The sequence below is a fragment of the Rhinopithecus roxellana genome, chromosome 6 (genome assembly GCF_007565055.1).
Source record: "Rhinopithecus roxellana isolate Shanxi Qingling chromosome 6, ASM756505v1, whole genome shotgun sequence".
Lineage (NCBI taxonomy): Eukaryota > Metazoa > Chordata > Mammalia > Primates > Cercopithecidae > Rhinopithecus > Rhinopithecus roxellana.
The window spans coordinates 144,940,709-144,957,453 of NC_044554.1; the positions used below are offsets into that span (position 1 = coordinate 144,940,709).

The window sequence follows — 16,745 nt, forward strand, 5'->3', positions numbered from 1 at the left end:
TACATTAATATTGGTGATTTCTATGGCTGACTTCAAGGTCACATTTCCTCAATTTAAAAACAAATCAGGTGAGGCTTTGCTAAAGCTCTGCCAGCTTGCACTCTTAAATTGCTCTGGAGAAGGAAATCAGACTCCCTCCGTCAATAACATCACCATTAATTACGCAGATCCTGCTACTAGTGCACAGGTTGGCAATCTTCCCAAGAATGCACAAATACGAACATTCCTACTTTCTTGCTTTTACTGGATACTCAGAGTTTAATGGATTTAACATCTTGTTTTGGCCAAGAGCAGGAGATAAAATGAATAAGAGATTTTCTTTTTATGCAATTATTTTCTCTTACCCATAACCACTTAAACAGCAGATCAGCAATAAGGGGGAAAAGTTGTATATTAGTCTATTGAAAGATATCTTTATATGAATATCTAGAGCATAAGGGAAAACTTACTTTACATCTTTGATAATATGAACTAACCCCCTGCCGTTCCCAGCTAAGAACTGAACCAAGTTCATAATCCAAAGGTGTTGCAATTATTCCCAAGGCCAAAAACAGTTAGTTGTCTGTCATCTGAGGGCCATAAAACTGAGGAAACTAACATCTGTTAGTGTTGGATATAAAAGGAGCATAGCTATTCTTTAGAATTAATTTAATATAGAAAAACGAAGCTAAATTTCAACCTAAGTGAAATGAATTGTAAATATTTTTGCCCATTACATTGCAGAGCTTAGAATAATTAACAATAATAAGTGATGTTATGAGCCTCAAGTAATATAAAAATCTCAGCAGTTTGGCAGGAATTGGCCCTGTAGGCAAACTTGTTTATCCTCAGGTAAATAGTGTGCTTGACTCATGATAATCTATAGGGATTGAACCTTGGCTTCAGTCCACAGTGATTTTTATTTTCAGCTTCGTCTGATGGCAGAGAGAGAATATGAATGTTCTGATGTGCAGGAAAGCATAGTCAGAACTTGTAACCTGGTTTCATGTTCGTTTATCACTTTCAGACAGATTACATCTATTGTGATTGATTTTTCTTGTGGGAAGAAAAATGGTTTTGCTTGAAATACTTTTGATGACTTTGAACTGAACTCCCTTTTTCAGCGGAGGAAAAGAAAAATTCTTCTAGAACTGGCTCTTGCATTTCAGCTGAACCATGCATGAATTTCATCAGAGACAGACAGACAGACAGACAGACACACACACACACAGAGAAAGAGAGAGAGAGAATGCTCTGAAAAGCCACAGAGCATTTACTCTTTTCAGGGGAATACTATCAGTATTGTCCCCCTACTCAACAAAGGAAAGATGACTTTCAAAATGAGATAAAGCGGCGGAAACGTTTCTGGGCTTTTCTTATGAAAGCAATATTATAAGCACGCAGGAAATTGAAAAATTAGAAAAATCAGAGAGCTAAATGGATGGAAAAGAGTGAAGGCAAGATTCTTTTTATAGGAAATTCTTGCCAGTTATTTTGGAGAACATATTGGTGTTTGGAGTGAGATGACTCATTTCATACTAAGATTTTGGGTAAAGCAGCTCTTTTCCTGGCCAACTCATATCTGACTCATTTACCACTAGTGAATAAGGGATAAAATGCTCCTGGCTAAGAACCATTGTAAGTATTTTTTGTTCATTTTTCTTGGATGGGGGAGGGGATGAAAACACAGTGCAGATAGTCATTTTGTTTCTATAACTACATTGATGGGCCTTGAAGCGTAAGTTGCTAGGAAAAGTTATTAGGAAAAGGCTGATATGTGGGAATTCATTTGGGGATAGTTAATTTTCAATTATAACCCATAATTGTCCAGGGGCAAAAGACTTGATCAAAAAAAAGATTGACGGGTCAGCAACAAAAAAAAACAAACAAAATACAAAAAACCCTGAAGGGATCCAAGTTATATAGTCAAAGAAAATTAAATATATAGGCCTGGTCACATATAGCATACTACTTAGCAGCAAGAAGTTTTCTTCTTGTTTTCTAGGAATGTGTACCTTTGAACAATTGTAGTTTGCATTTGTTGAATATCTGTTTCAAAATGCTTCTACTTTGGAAAGGTCAGTGCAGTACTCAGGTTTACTCTTGGAGACCAGTTCAGGCTCTGCTGAAGATCAAGAAAAGATTTAGAAAGGCAATCAAGACTTCAGGATGATCAACTATTAGGGTTTTAGGAGCACATTTGCACTCTACAGTGCCTGACTTTGTGACTTTGTGATTTTTTTTTTTAACTAACACAAAAACCAAATTAACTTGAAAGTTAGATTTGCAGTTGTCATTTTGACCTGTAAATCGTGTTACATCTTTTTTTTAACAAAATCCAGTATAGTTGTCTCTAATCATTGAACTTTCAACTTTTGGCAACCTTTCTGAACATGATGGTTTCAAGTCATCAGATACTACAGAAACATGAGAAAATATATTATCTGAAGTCTGACCACTTTGTTTTCTGAGTAACTATCTAGTTTATGAATATAAAAGTGTAATAATCAGCTAAATCCAAGTATCATCTACCTGAGCTTTGAATGGCTTATCAATAGTTCCAAGGACATCACAAACCCCATTTTCCTGAATCTTAAGATTTATATACAAATATAGACCATTATTAAATATGCATTCACATCTAATGTACTTAGAGACATGATTTTCCTCAAATAGCCCATCCATCCAGTAGGATGGTATCTCCAAAGGCTTCTAGAAGCTAAATGTTGCACAAATTATTCAACCCTCTTATTTTATTCTATGATACCATTATGTTGAGCACTTGTTTAGGTAACTAAGAACTTACTCAGACAATTTAGATAACTAAGTATGTGTGTTAGGCTGTTCTAGCATTGCTATTATATAAATAGCTGAGAATGGGTAATTTATAAAGGAAAGAGGTTTAATTAGCTCACAGTTCCACAGGTCTTTCAGGAAGCAAGTTCCTGGCATCTGCTTGGCTTCTCAAGAGGCCTCAGGAAGCTTAAAATCATGGAGGAAGGTGATTGGGGAGTGGGTACGTCACATGGCAAAAGCAGAAGCCAACAAGAGAGAGAGTGGAGGGGAAGATGCCACATACTTTTAAACAGCCAGATCCCATGTGAGCTCAGAGCAAGAGCTTACTTATCACCATGGACATGGTGCAAGCCATTCATGAGTGATCTGCCTCCATGATCCAAACACCTCTCATGAGGTCCCACCTCCAACACTAGGGATTATATTTCAACATGAGATTTGGGCAGGAACATTTATCCAAACTATATTAGCAGGCAAACATTTCAATATAAATTTTGTTTTTAATTTTCATCCAGTGTCAACAAAGTCTTAGCCAAAAATTGAGGTGAGATTTGGAAGCTCCTGGTAAAAGGAACAATCTGCCCCCTCTTCACATATCTTTCCTCCTCTTCCCAGAGCCATCATTTTATCTCTATTTTCCCAACGTGTCTAACATGTGGTCTTGAGGTGTGTGAAGTCTGACTTAGAACGTTAGGGATGTTGTAATCCTCCAATGCCCAATTATGTATTTTGGGGTTCAGTTCTGTATTATTTGTAAAACAGTGTTTACTTTGAAAAAAGAAACAAAATTGAATAGAAATATATATAAACTAAGATGCATAGTTTAGCTTCCAATCTCATCTTTGTCTTCACTCCTTCAGTCCTGTCCTCTTACCACTACAGAGGAAGAATAGAGCTTGCCTCTAGAGTCTCCACACTTCACAGTTGTTTGCTCAAGGGCAAGTTACTTAATCTCTCTGGGTTTAATTTTCCTCATCTTTAAAATGAGAGAAAAATTTCATAGAGTTGTGAGAATCAAATGAAACAACACATCACAAGAACTTAAAACAATACCTGGAATGTAGTAAATACTTGATAAAGGTTGACTTTCAGTATTTTTCTATCATTTTTCTTCTTCCTCAGTTTGTTACAGTTTTCTTCTTCTTCTTCTTCTTTTTCTTTCTTTTTTTTTTTGTTTTTTTGTTTTGTTTTGTTTTGTTTTGTTCTTTTGAGATGGAGTCTCACTCTGTCATGCAGGCTAGAGTGCAGTGGCATGATCTCGGCTCACTGCAATCTCCACCTCCCAGGTTCAAGCGATTCTCTTGCCTCAGCCTCCTGAGTAGCTGGGACTACAGGCACGTGCCACCATGCCCAGCTAATTTTTTGTATTTTTAGTAGAGACGGAGTTTCACCATGTTAGCCAGGATGGTCTAAATCTCCTGACCTCATGATCCACCCGCTTCTGCCTCCCAAAGTGCTGGGATTACAAGCGTAAGCCACCATGCTTGGCCTGTTTCTTCTTTTAATATATTGGCCATGATTCGGTAATCTATAATATAAGAATATAGAGCCTATACTTGGGCATCTATACCTTTAGCTGTTCATAGGTTAAATCCATCAGGACTATCCTCCAACCAGCAGAATGAGGAATAAGAACATGTGAAAATATCAAGTTCATTCACTCTTTCAACACTTTCTGATTATTTCTAGGTGCCAGATAGTGTTAGGTGCCAGGACCACAAAGCTGCCTTGTACTCCTCAAAACGTTCACATACTTTTTTACAGCAGCAGTAGAATACTGCAAATTTAATGGCTTAAAACAACACAAACTTTCAGTAGGTCGGAAGTCTAACCCCGGTCTCACTGGGCTAAAAGCAATGTCTTGGCAAGGCTGCCTTCATTTCTGGAGGCTGTGGGGGAAAATTGGTTTCCTTGCGTTTTCCATCTTCTGGAGGTTGCCTTAATTCCTTGGCTCATGACCCCTTCCTCCATCTTTAAAGCCAGCAACTTCACATCTATCTGACCTTTCTTCAGTCATCACATCTCTCTCTGACTTCAGGTGAGAAAGGGTTTCTGCTATTAAGGGCTCATATGATTAGATTAGACTCATCAGGATAATTTAGGTTTAATTTCTCCACCTTATCACCCTTAACTTTAATCACAACTGCAAAATCACTTTTGCCATGTAAGGTAACATATTCACATGTTCCAAGGATTAGGACATGGACACCTTTGGGGACTATTACTCTTCCTACCACAGAAACAAACATGAACAATCAACTATAATAAATGACAAGTCTTTGATAAGATTGAAATAGGGTCCTGCAAAATGAAAAAACAAAGCAAAACAAAACAAAACACCTTATAGGTCGAGGACTAGGGAGCAAATCACAGAACCAGGGAGAAGTGAATCAGCGTGGAAGAACATGTAGATTTCACATAGTAAAGAGGGCAAAAGGCATTCAAGATGTCTTTACTTTGACAAGACAATTTAAGAAGCCCTTACTTTACAAGACAATAACTTGAGCACAATATATATATTTTTAATTTTTACTGCTGACACTCAGTCCAAAGTATCTTCATCTCTCATCCAAACTTTTACAGTATTTTCCTTACTGGTTTTCATATCCAGTTTTACCTTCTTTCTAATCCATTTTATACACCTCAATGAAAAACAAAACAAAACAACTGGAAAGCATATCTGGTCATGCCTCTGCTTGAAACCCTTCAATACTTTTCCGTTTCCATTAACATAAAGATCATCATCTTCAATAGGCGCCATAAGGTCTGTATGAGTAGACCCATATCTATAATTCCTGCCTTGTTTCTAACATTCTTCCTCTTTCTTTTCTGATGTGGTTTCCAACAACGACCTTAATTAATTTTTAATGGAAGTATATCTTACATATAATATCCACACATTCTAAGATTTTTACCAATGCCACACTCGTATAAACACCACCCAGAACAAGTTCAAGAACATTTTTGTTACCTCCAAAAGTTTGCTTCTGCCACTTCCAGTCGGTGCCACTCCCTCTAGAGGTAACTACCGTTTTACTTTTAACATCGTCAATTATGTTAGCTTGCTCTCGAATTTCATTTAAATGGAATCATGCATGTGTACTGTATTTTTTAATCTGACTTATTTCACCTCCTTAAGCATGTTTTTGAGATCTATTCACGCCATTTACAATCAGAAGTTCATTTTTATTATTGTACATTACTCCAGTGTATTAATATACCCTAATTTGTTTATCCATATACCTGTTGGATGGATGTTTGGCTTGCTTACACTTTGAGGGTTATTATGAATAAAGCTGATCAATTAATTATTATTGTGGTTTAAAAACAAATGGAAAACTTACCATCTTAACCATGTTAAGTGTTCAGTACAGCAGTGTTTATATGTGTATTGTTGTGCAACAGGTTTCTGGAACTTGCAAAATGAAAACCTTGTAACCATTGACCAACTCCTTCCTCTTCCCCCTTCAGCCTTTCAGCCCCTATCAACCATCATTCTGCTTTCTGTTTCAGAGTTTGACTACTTTAGATACTTCATATAATTGGAACCATGCAACTTTTGTCTTTTTCTACTGACTTACTTCACTTAGTGTAATGTCTTTAAGGTTTCTCCATGTGGTAGCATATGAAAACATTTCCTTCTTTTTTTAAGGCTGAATAATATTCCATTGCATGTATATGCCACATTTTCTTTATCCACTCATCCATTGATGGACTCTTGGATTGCTTCCACCTCTTGGCTATTGTGAATGAATGCTGCCATGAACATGGATGTGCAAATAACTCTTTAAGATCCTATTTTCAGTTTTTTTTGGATGATATATACCCAGAAGTGATATTTCTGGATCATGTGGAAATTTTATCTTGAGGAATCGAAATCTCTATGACATTTTCGTACAAGTTTTCTTTTTGTGGTCACAGCACACAGTTTTTTTGGATAGATAGCTAAGATAGCTAAAAGTAGAATTGCCGGGTTGCAGGGAAGTCATATGTGTTACTGCAAAAGAAACTTCCAAACTGTTTTCCAAAGTGGCTGTACCATTTTTCATTCCCACTAGCAATGAATGACTGTTCCAATTGCATCATAGCCTCACCTACACTTGACAAAATCAGTCTGTATAATTTTAGCCTTTTATTGTGGGTGTGGAATGATATTTCATTGTGTCTTCAGTTTTCCTCCAAAAAGCCATACTCATGTCCACATCAGGGCTTCCTTGGCACATCCCTTCTCTTCTGTTTGGAATGTTTATCCTGTCCTCGACCTTCTTCCACCAACCCTTTATTGGCTTTCCCATTCTTTTCATCACATCCTGTAGATTTCCAATCAAATATTACTTCTTCTTCTTCTTCTTGAAAAATGTTCACTGACCACTAATCCCCAAATTAGATCAGGTCCTCCACACATTCTCATGTCTTCCTTACACTTCTGCATTATTCCATGTGACATAGTTGAAAATTGGATACATTTTTGTGCTTATTTGATTATTTTATGTTTTCTCCTGTCAGCTCCTTATGAATAGAATCTGTGTCCCTTTGGCTTAGCATTTTTTTTTTAATAGCAGTATATTACCTGACACAAATTAGGTACTCAAGATCCATTTTGTTAGTAACAGATGAGCAAAAGTTCAGAGAGGATATGAGTGCAAACTTTGGGAAAGGACTCTCGGGGCAGTTGGGGTGCCACAGAGTTGAATAAGCTAGCTGAGTAGAAATGGATCATGGCGCAAAATTTAATGGAAGGGAATTAAAATATTACCATTGGAATTTGAGTTATATCCTGTTTTCAGTATTAAGCTTTCACAGAGAGAGAGAGACAACTTAGGTGTATACGTTGAACAGAGAGTGTCATGGAGGAGGGGCCAGCATACTATTAAAGGGACAGCCGAGAAATCCTTAGGGTAATAGTGGTAAAGAAGCCAATTAATCATGGTAGAGGAAACGGAGAGGAAGAAAACCTAGTGTAGATAAATTGCTGAGAAATAGTGAGTAGTTGGTAATTCATGAAATATCAATGAAAGGGGAGAGAAAGAAGTTCAAATTAATAGTGTGGATGATAATGCCATTAGCTGAGAGAGAAAAAAGGAAGAAGTTGGTTGAAGGGGACTAGATATTGTAGAATTAAGAGGTGAACATGGAGAAAAGGAAGTGATAAGGCAAGCTAGGGTTGAGTAATGGTACTAATAGAAAATCTATGTCAATTCCCCACAAAAACTTGCTGCCAGTTGTATTGTTATGGAAAGTCTGAGTGTGTGTGTGTATGTGTGTATGTGTGTATAAATGTTTGCTTTTGTTTGGCTTTTATTTCTGCCCAGCCTTATGATATGAGGAGATATATTTCCAATCACACATTTAGGTGTGGAATTGTTACACAGGAAGTTTGTACTGAGAGTATTTCTGGATATTTATTCTTTTGTTGAAAATTCTTATTTCGTTTTTGATTGAAATTATTATACTTCTAAAGAGCATTGAAATCATCCCAACATATGTATATAAACATTTCAAAAACTATCTATGGGATGTCTAGTATGTATACAAAATGGTATAACATTGGAGGGGAAAAATCAAAAATAAAAGTGAATGGGGAAATGAAAGATAGAACATAAAATATAATTCATAAAACGCGAACTAATATATGAATTAGTTATATATAAAATTAGTTTGTGAATGCTGGAAAGATAAAGATGTCATCAGGCCAGATGCGGTGGCTCACGCCTGTAATCCCAGCACTTTGGGAGGCTGAGGCGAGCAGATCAGGAGGTCAGGAGATAGAGGCCATCCTGGCTAACACGGTGAAACCCCGTCTCTACTAAAAATGTAAAAAACTAGCCGGGCGTGGTGGCGGGCGCCTATAGTCCCAGCTGCTCGGGAGGCTGAGGCAGGAGAATGGCGTAAACCCGGGAGGCGGAGCTTCCAGTGAGCCGAGATCGCGCCACTGCACTCCAGCCTCGGTGACAATGCGAGACTCCATCTCAAAAACAAAAAAAGAAAAGTCATCAGTGAGATAAACAGAGTTACTTATGACACTTACTTATGAAAGTCATTTGATTCTCTCTCTTTTACTTTGGCTTTTGTGACTTACTGAAAGTCAAATCTTTGTCCAAACTGATTAGTTATCAAATAAATGCAAATTTGAATAACAGCAAGGCATTGTTTTACATACATTAGATGGTAAACATTCAATTAGAATATAATGTCAATGTAGAATGTGAGTTCTATGAGAGCGGGGATGTTTGTCTATTTCGTTCATTGCTATGTTCCTAGTTCCTAGAACAGAACCAGGGCACACAGTACACACTCAGTAACTTTTTCTAGAATCAATGAAAAATATTAGTAAACTAAGTATTGCTAGCATGGGTGGAGATGTGGGGATTTAGAGCCTCACTGCTTTGGGAAGATAAACTATGGTAGCCATGCTGCATACTAATTTAGTATCATTTTATATGCATAAAATATGTGACCTGCTAATTTTGCTCTTGGGATTGTATACCAAAGACATTCTCAGCGGAAGTCTTTAGAGTACGTGTACTAGGAAGTTCACTACAGCCTTATTCATGGTGAATAGAGAGTTGGAGTCAAGCCCAGTGTCCATTATTGGAAGAATGAATAGTTAAAATGTGGTGGATGCACCGTATGGGGATGCCACGTAGTAGTTACCAGCTTCAAACTAGATAAACATTAAGTGCATGACGGATCTAATAAATACAGTACTGAGTGAGAAAACTATGCACAAGTGTATAAAGATAAAATTTACATAAAGTAAAAATATATACCCCCAAAACAATAATACACAGCTGTAAAGAACACCTGCAAACAAAATAATGTCACAGGTATTGTATTGCTTGCCTTTCAGGAGGAAGAGGAGTAGAAGTAAGAAATAAGAATTAAATTAAATCAGCAAAATGTGAAAATGTCTTATTAAATAACCGCATTAACATAAATTAACAAATGCTATTTTTAAAACCACAAGAAATAAGATTTAAGAGAGAATACAAGAATTTAATTTAACACTACATCTTATCTCAAGTGAAATTACTTCCTTTTTGTTTTTTACTTTTGTAAATTATCTTATGACTGTTGTACTGAATTGATCCTTCTTTAGGATATGAAATCTTTGATTTTCATTGACAGAAAACTATCAGTGTTCACTGTGATGTTGTCTTACTGGAGGGAAGCTTACATCTTTCAATTAGTTAAACCATTATACTAAAATTTATCTTTGCTGGGTTGATTTTATAATTATCTCTGAACTTACTGTCTTCACCTCCCTGCATGTCTTTCCTTCCCCCAGTTTGTGTCTTTGTTAATTAAGGTGAACTAGGCACATATCTAGGGATGACTGAAGTGGGAAGCCTCCGGATTTTCAGAGCACTGCTTCTCATTCCTCCAAACACAGGCATTAAAGGGTCATCACTCACCAGGTTACTTTCTAAATGTTCCATAAAGAAATCATCGTTTTAAAAAATGCAGACATATAAAATAGTGACCTAGGGACAGGGATTATATGAAGATAATGCCACCTCTACTGAGAGCTAGGGATATGAGAAGGGAGATACTATAAATTGTCCCAATGGCAGATATAAATAATCCAGTTATTTGACAATTGTTTCACACTTCACAATTTATAAATCATGTTTTTTTACATTAACTCTTTCAATTATCATAACCCTGAGGGCAGGTAAGGGATTATTATTTCTATTTTAAAGATAAAATTGACAATCTAGAGACATTGACTCAAAGTCAAATTTTCTAAAGGAAAACATCTGGGACTTGAACCCAGAATATGTACCTTGAAATCCAGGATATTTTCCAACTTGCTATGCTACTAACACTTCTATGCTGCAAGACACTGGGGAGAATTGAGAGTGGACATGATAGCTTACCCCTGTAATCCCAGAATTTTGGAAGGCTAAAGCAGGAGGATCTCTTGAAGCCAGGAGTTCAAAACCAGCCTGGGCAACATAGCAAGACCTCATCTATAATTTTTTTTTTTTTTTAATTAGCCAGGCATGGTGGCACATGTCTGTAGTCTCAGCTATTCAGGATACTGAGGCAGGAGAATGGCTTAAGCCCAGCAGGTTGAGGCTGCAGTTAGCTGCGATTGTGCCACTGCACTCCAGCCTGGGCAACAGAGTGAGGCCCTGTCTCAAAAAATAAATAAATAAATAAAATGAAAGAGAGAGAGAGAATTGGTTAGTTATGTATATGTGTAGATGGTTCAATCGAAGGTGGGCATCTATAAGTGGTTAATTCCACAAAAAGAGGTCAATATAAAATGATTTCAAAGAGAGGAAAAGGCAGAGAAGCATCTGATGGAAAGCTTACTATTGTACCTGCAAGTTGCCCTGTTTCAACCAAAGAAGCTTAATTTTGGGCAGTGAGTCGGTTGCAGTGTAGACAGCCTACTCACATCCTTTAAGCCTAGGTTGGACATGTGGAGAATTCACAGTTCCTCCACCACAGGGACATGTGTATTCCTTACATCTGTGACCTCTGAGACATTTCCCACACATGACTGTCTCTGGAATTCCAGCTACACTGAATCCTGGATTTGGGGAAAAAGATTATCCTACTGCAGCTTAGGTTAGAAATTGGAAAAACCAGTCTCCATTAGAATATCCAGTTTGAGTTCTATAATTGTATTATTCACATATTCTCAGATGTAAATAAGGCTATATATTTATGTATGAATTAGTTTCAAAACTTAAATGTTTTCCTTAATTTAAAAGCTTTCTCCTTCGAATGCTGATCATTTTTGATAGAAAAAACTTTTCTGAAGTATGACTCATTTATCTTATGTACCACTTCTAAACACTCTCTCACAACCTCCTTATCCCAGACACTCTAGGACAGGCTGTAACTTCTTAAGAAGCAACTTTTTAAATATTCCACACAGACCCTTTTAGAATTTTCTTTTTTGGTAACAATAAATAATGAAGACTTAATGATTATCATTCTTTATCCTTTATTTTCAAAAGGATGCTTTAAAAATTTTTGATTGCCATCTTATGGATAAAATCTTTCTTTTAATGTTTTGGATTTGTTATAAAAATGCTAAGCTACTACTGTATTTGTCAACACCTTTATTTAGAGATGCATTGAAATCTTGCCTTTTTTTCTTATAAATCTGTAAAATAACATGGCCAAATATTTTATTTGTTTGCATAAACAGCTATGGTTTAAACATAGCATGTTTTCCTAACGTGAAAGTAATTCATTATGGAATCCTGGCAAGTAGGTAAACATTGTGAAGAAGAAAATGAAAACCACTGCCTATTATTCTGCTACCTAGAGAGAAGCATCATCCAGATATTGTTTCCTTCTGGTAGCAAAGGCATAACTTGCATTTGTGTGGCAACACGATTTTATGCATGTTAGACAGCAAAGGGACAAGTCTAAATTATTAAGTAATGTCTCAAAGTGTTTATTATTTACAGGTCAATTTTACCTCCTTTATTTTTTAACCTTTGCTAATTCTGTAAGGAACGCCATTTTTTTTTTTCATGGTTTACACCTGAAACCACAGCTTCACAAAAGTGTATTTAAATCAGCAGTTGCAAAATTAACAAATCACAGAGCTCAGACGCAAACTGAATTCACCCAGTATCTCATATCCCAGTAATCTTCCCACGACAATCCAACTACCTCATGTATTTGGATTCCTGCTACAATTTATTCTATTGACTAAATTAAAAGTCATTCTAAAAGTTTGCCTTAAAACACCTTCAAAGTGTTACTAAATTAAGGTTAAATCTCAAGTATAAATTTTCAAGCAATTAGTTTTGGTTTTGCCTGCACAGAACACCCCGCAGATGATGCCGAATCAAAACTATTTACACACTACCATAGTGCATTTCTTGTAAAAATATTGGGTCTGTAGCAACGATTTGTTAATCAAATTCAGAATTTGATTTGAAATGCCTCCGGCAGGCAGCCAATCCAGTTATGAAAGAACAGAAGCAAAAACCAGAGCCCTAGTGAGTCTCCTCCAGAAGCTAGCTGGGTCCTTTGCGCTCATTAGCAAACTGGTTCCATAGGAAATCACAGCAATTGCTCCTAAGATAAAATATCCTAGTTAATTTTTCAATAAATTATTGAACTGTAGTAGACACAAAACATATACATTTTGGAATCTAGAGTTATAAAATATTCTGACATGTTTTAATATAAACAGGAACATTTCCAATGATTGCTTGGATCGAAAATGTTTTTCCCCTTGACATTTGTTTATACTTCCTAGGAAAGAAATTCTATTTATGGATAACTGAATAACACAAATAAACATTAGAGAGAGCTGAAAAATCAGCTTTGATTATGCATGAAAATCTACAATGTCATTGTGTACTCTTATGCCGTATTCTGATTGCCTGTTTATTTTTACAGAACTGCTGGTGAGCCTATGGAAGAGGAGCCAGCCTTGTGAAGTGCCAGGTCCCCCTCTGATATTTCCTGTGTGTGACATCATTGTGTAATCCCCCACCCCAGCACCCTCAGACATGTCTTGTCTGCTGCCTGGGTGGCACAGATTCAGTGGAACATAAACACTGGGCACAAAATTCTGAACAGCAGCTTCACTTGTTCTTTGGATGGACTTGAAAGGGCATTAAAGATTCCTTAAACGTAACCGCTGTGATTCTAGAGTTACAGTAAACCACGATTGGAAGAAACTGCTTCCAGCATGCTTTTAATATGCTGGGTGACCCACTCCTAGACACCAAGTTTGAACTAGAAACATTCAGTACAGCACTAGATATTGTTAATTTCAGAAGCTATGACAGCCAGTGAAATTTTGGGCAAAACCTGAGACGTATTCATTCCTGACATTCTGATCAGCTTTTTTTGGGTAAATTTTTTTTTCAAACAGTCTTAACTTGTTTACAGGATTTGCTTTTACTATGAACGGATAGTAATTCCACCCAGAATGCAATGTTTCTTCTTTGTTTGTTTGTTTGGTTTTGTTAGAGTTTTTTTTTTTTTTCTTAACTTTAACACACAGTTCAACTCTTCCTAGTAAAAGTTCAAGATGGAGACACTAGCATGAGGCTTTTTTCAGTGGAATAAACCACACTGCATCTCAAAGTCCAAACGCCAAAGGAACCTCACACACTGTTTGTAATGGTGCAATATTTTATATCACCTTTTTTTTAATGTCCATAATATCTTTGTGTTCTCACACACAGGCGATTTGCAATTTTGCAACTGTGTTGGAGAATGAAGTCCCCCCACCTCCCAGCCCTGCATACATCCCTTGTTCTCATGACAGTAGATCTGAGCAAATGTTCCGGCAAGCATTTTCAGTGTCTTTGAAAAGCACGTAATCTTTCAAAGGTGGTCTTAATTTGTTGCAAATCTATCAAGGACTTATTCACTCACCTTTATTTTTCTGCCCTCTGTCAATTTCTTTCTTCTTACCTTTCATCATTCGTTCCTACCTTTAGAAAAACTGAAGATTATGCATAATTTCCCCTATTACTTGAGGGCCTTGACTATTTAGATTATTTTGTTTATTTTCCAGGTTAACACAGTTGTTTTGTCTGATTGCATTTTATTAACTGTGAAGCTGTTGACACGAATATCACTTAAGCATCGTTGGTCAATTTTCTATATGTTTGAAATGTGTTAACAGAGGCACTGCTTATTTGTAGTCACCTTGAATTGACTTAACCTAGAAGTTGTGCCTTCATGTGAAAAAAAAAAACAAAAACAAAAAACAGCCTTTAAACAAGTTGCCTTAGTGTCAAAGGTTAAAAATAAAGGACATTTATTTCTGAGATTAAAAGTAACTTACTAAATATAAGTAGGTTATCCTCCTACCTCCTAAAATTCTGTTTCAACGTACAACTCAAACACCTAAAGATATTGAGGTAGAATATCTCACAGTATTTAATATCTGACAATGCTTTTGAAAGAGTTGATGTTTCTTTTTATATATTTTTCTAACTCAAAGGATATATTAAAGCCATAAGTGAAGATTGTCATGCTTTTATTCAGAAATCTGAAAGAAACCTTAATTAAAACAAGGTTTTAGGGAAGGCCATGATATGAAAGATATGGAACAATGTGGTTTTAGTTAGAGAGGACTCTAACCTGTAAATCAAAGATGAAAGATTTCACTCAAGTAGAATTATATAACTCCCTTTGTTATACAGTCAGACCATATTTTTCATGCATTTGGTTTTTTTAGGATTACCATTTTAATTTTGAAGACTTTTATTACATATACAAAAATGGCTCAATACTTGGTTTAACATAGAAATTTGAGACACTCTTTGAAATAGGAAATCTGAAATGGAATGTAACTTAGTATTAGGTAAAAATTGCTTTCATTGCATAAGGGCAAATTCAATCTAGATTCATAGTAGTAATCAATTTTTTATAAATTTTATTTTCATGATATTTTCAGAGAAATTCATACCAATCATATTTGCTAGCTTATGTTATTTTGCAGTGATTGCTTGAGGATATTTACTTAAAAAAATAGGAGAGCCAAAGGCTTAACAAAAGACTCTTCCCCATTTTAAAAAGGAAACTCATGTTTTAATTAGAAAAATAATTGTGTAGTTTTAAAATAAACTTCATAATTATACATTTCTGTCATTACTTTGTAGTCCTCCCAGATATTTTTTAGATGTTGAATAGGAAAATAAAACAGTGTAATGCAAACATACTAATTTACTGAAGTTTCCTACAACAGTTTAGCCACATGTTTATGCCAAGCCATTAATCTGATATAGCCAAATCACTAGGACATCTCCATGGTTATTTACATTTAAAACTTGACACATTAATGAGTTAATCACACATTCTGCCATGTGACACCATACCCAATCGGTTGCACTTAGAGTCTTTCAGATACCTGGAGAAGCAAATGAACTATGGAGAGGATTATTCACAGCTGAATGTAGCTGTAAGAACAGAATGCCAGTGCTTTTTGATTATACCGTTACAAGATGGAGCATAGCCCTGAGGGACAGAATGGAGGCTTTCAGAAAATATCAACACTTCTTTTGAAATAGACCAGCACTTTTTGAAAGGGTAGTTTCACTTGATATAGTTTTTCTTCACTTACAGGTTTAAATTTTATTGCTCACAATTGTTCTGAATGAGAGGCTAGAAGAGTATTATCAATTTTGCATCTCTTTGTGATCCTTACTTTGAAGAAAATCACATAGGCTCTCTCACAGTCTCATGATATCTCATACAGGGTGAATAAAAATGATTTTTCATAAATCTAGTAAATAATACTAGGAGTTTAATAAACTGTCAAACATAGGTATAAAAAGAAGTCTTAAATATTAATTTTCCCAGTTGTATAATTTGGGGCTGGATATTAAACTAAAAAACACAGATCGTTTATTAAACAGTAACCAAAATGGACTCAAAACCAGAGGCTGTGTTACCATTGCTTCGTAAATGGAAAGAACATTTTGAGATGAACTATCATTAAATATTTTAACAAGTTCATAATATCAATAGTGGGGCTGGAAGTCAGCTTTGGAGAAAATAGAGATATTTATGAAAAAATGACTACAAATCACATTTCCGTTACCAATCCTGGGGATAGAAATCTTGCCTTCAGTTTTTACTCCAGCTCTACATGACATTCTCACTAACGTCTCACTGACAACATGATGGCCTTGAAAGCAGGGCATCTCCTCCCACAAAGGCTTCAGAAATTACAGGACTGGTCTCTCTTAATAGTTCAGTCCTGCTTTATTTCCAAAGGTCATTTATAAAGCCTTGTGGATTTACTGGGTTTCTTTACAGACTCCATATGGAAGTAAAATAGAATGATCATTTGGAAAGTCTCCTGGGAAAAAATTCCTCTTCAACCAGCATTTTAAAACTTTTGTTTGTTTTGAGATGGAGTTTTGCTCTTGGTGCCCAGGCTGCAGTGCAATGGTGCAATCTCGGCTGACTGCCACCTCCGCCTCCCGGGTTCAAGCAATTCTCCTGTCTCAGCCTCCCGAGTA

At 36.1% G+C, this 16,745-nt stretch overlaps 1 protein-coding gene across 1 annotated transcript in view; it reads left to right on the forward strand.

Annotated features, from left to right (window-relative positions):
• Window positions 1–14,582, forward strand: part of HDAC9 (histone deacetylase 9) — a 907,594-nt gene extending 893,012 nt beyond the window's left edge. Inside the window, exon 28 of the mRNA XM_030932454.1 lies at window positions 13,156–14,582. Within this exon, the coding sequence (XP_030788314.1) occupies window positions 13,156–13,195 (40 nt within the window). The 3' untranslated portion in view covers window positions 13,196–14,582. The remainder of the gene's footprint in view (window positions 1–13,155) is intronic.
• The last annotated feature ends 2,163 nt before the right edge of the window (window positions 14,583–16,745 follow it).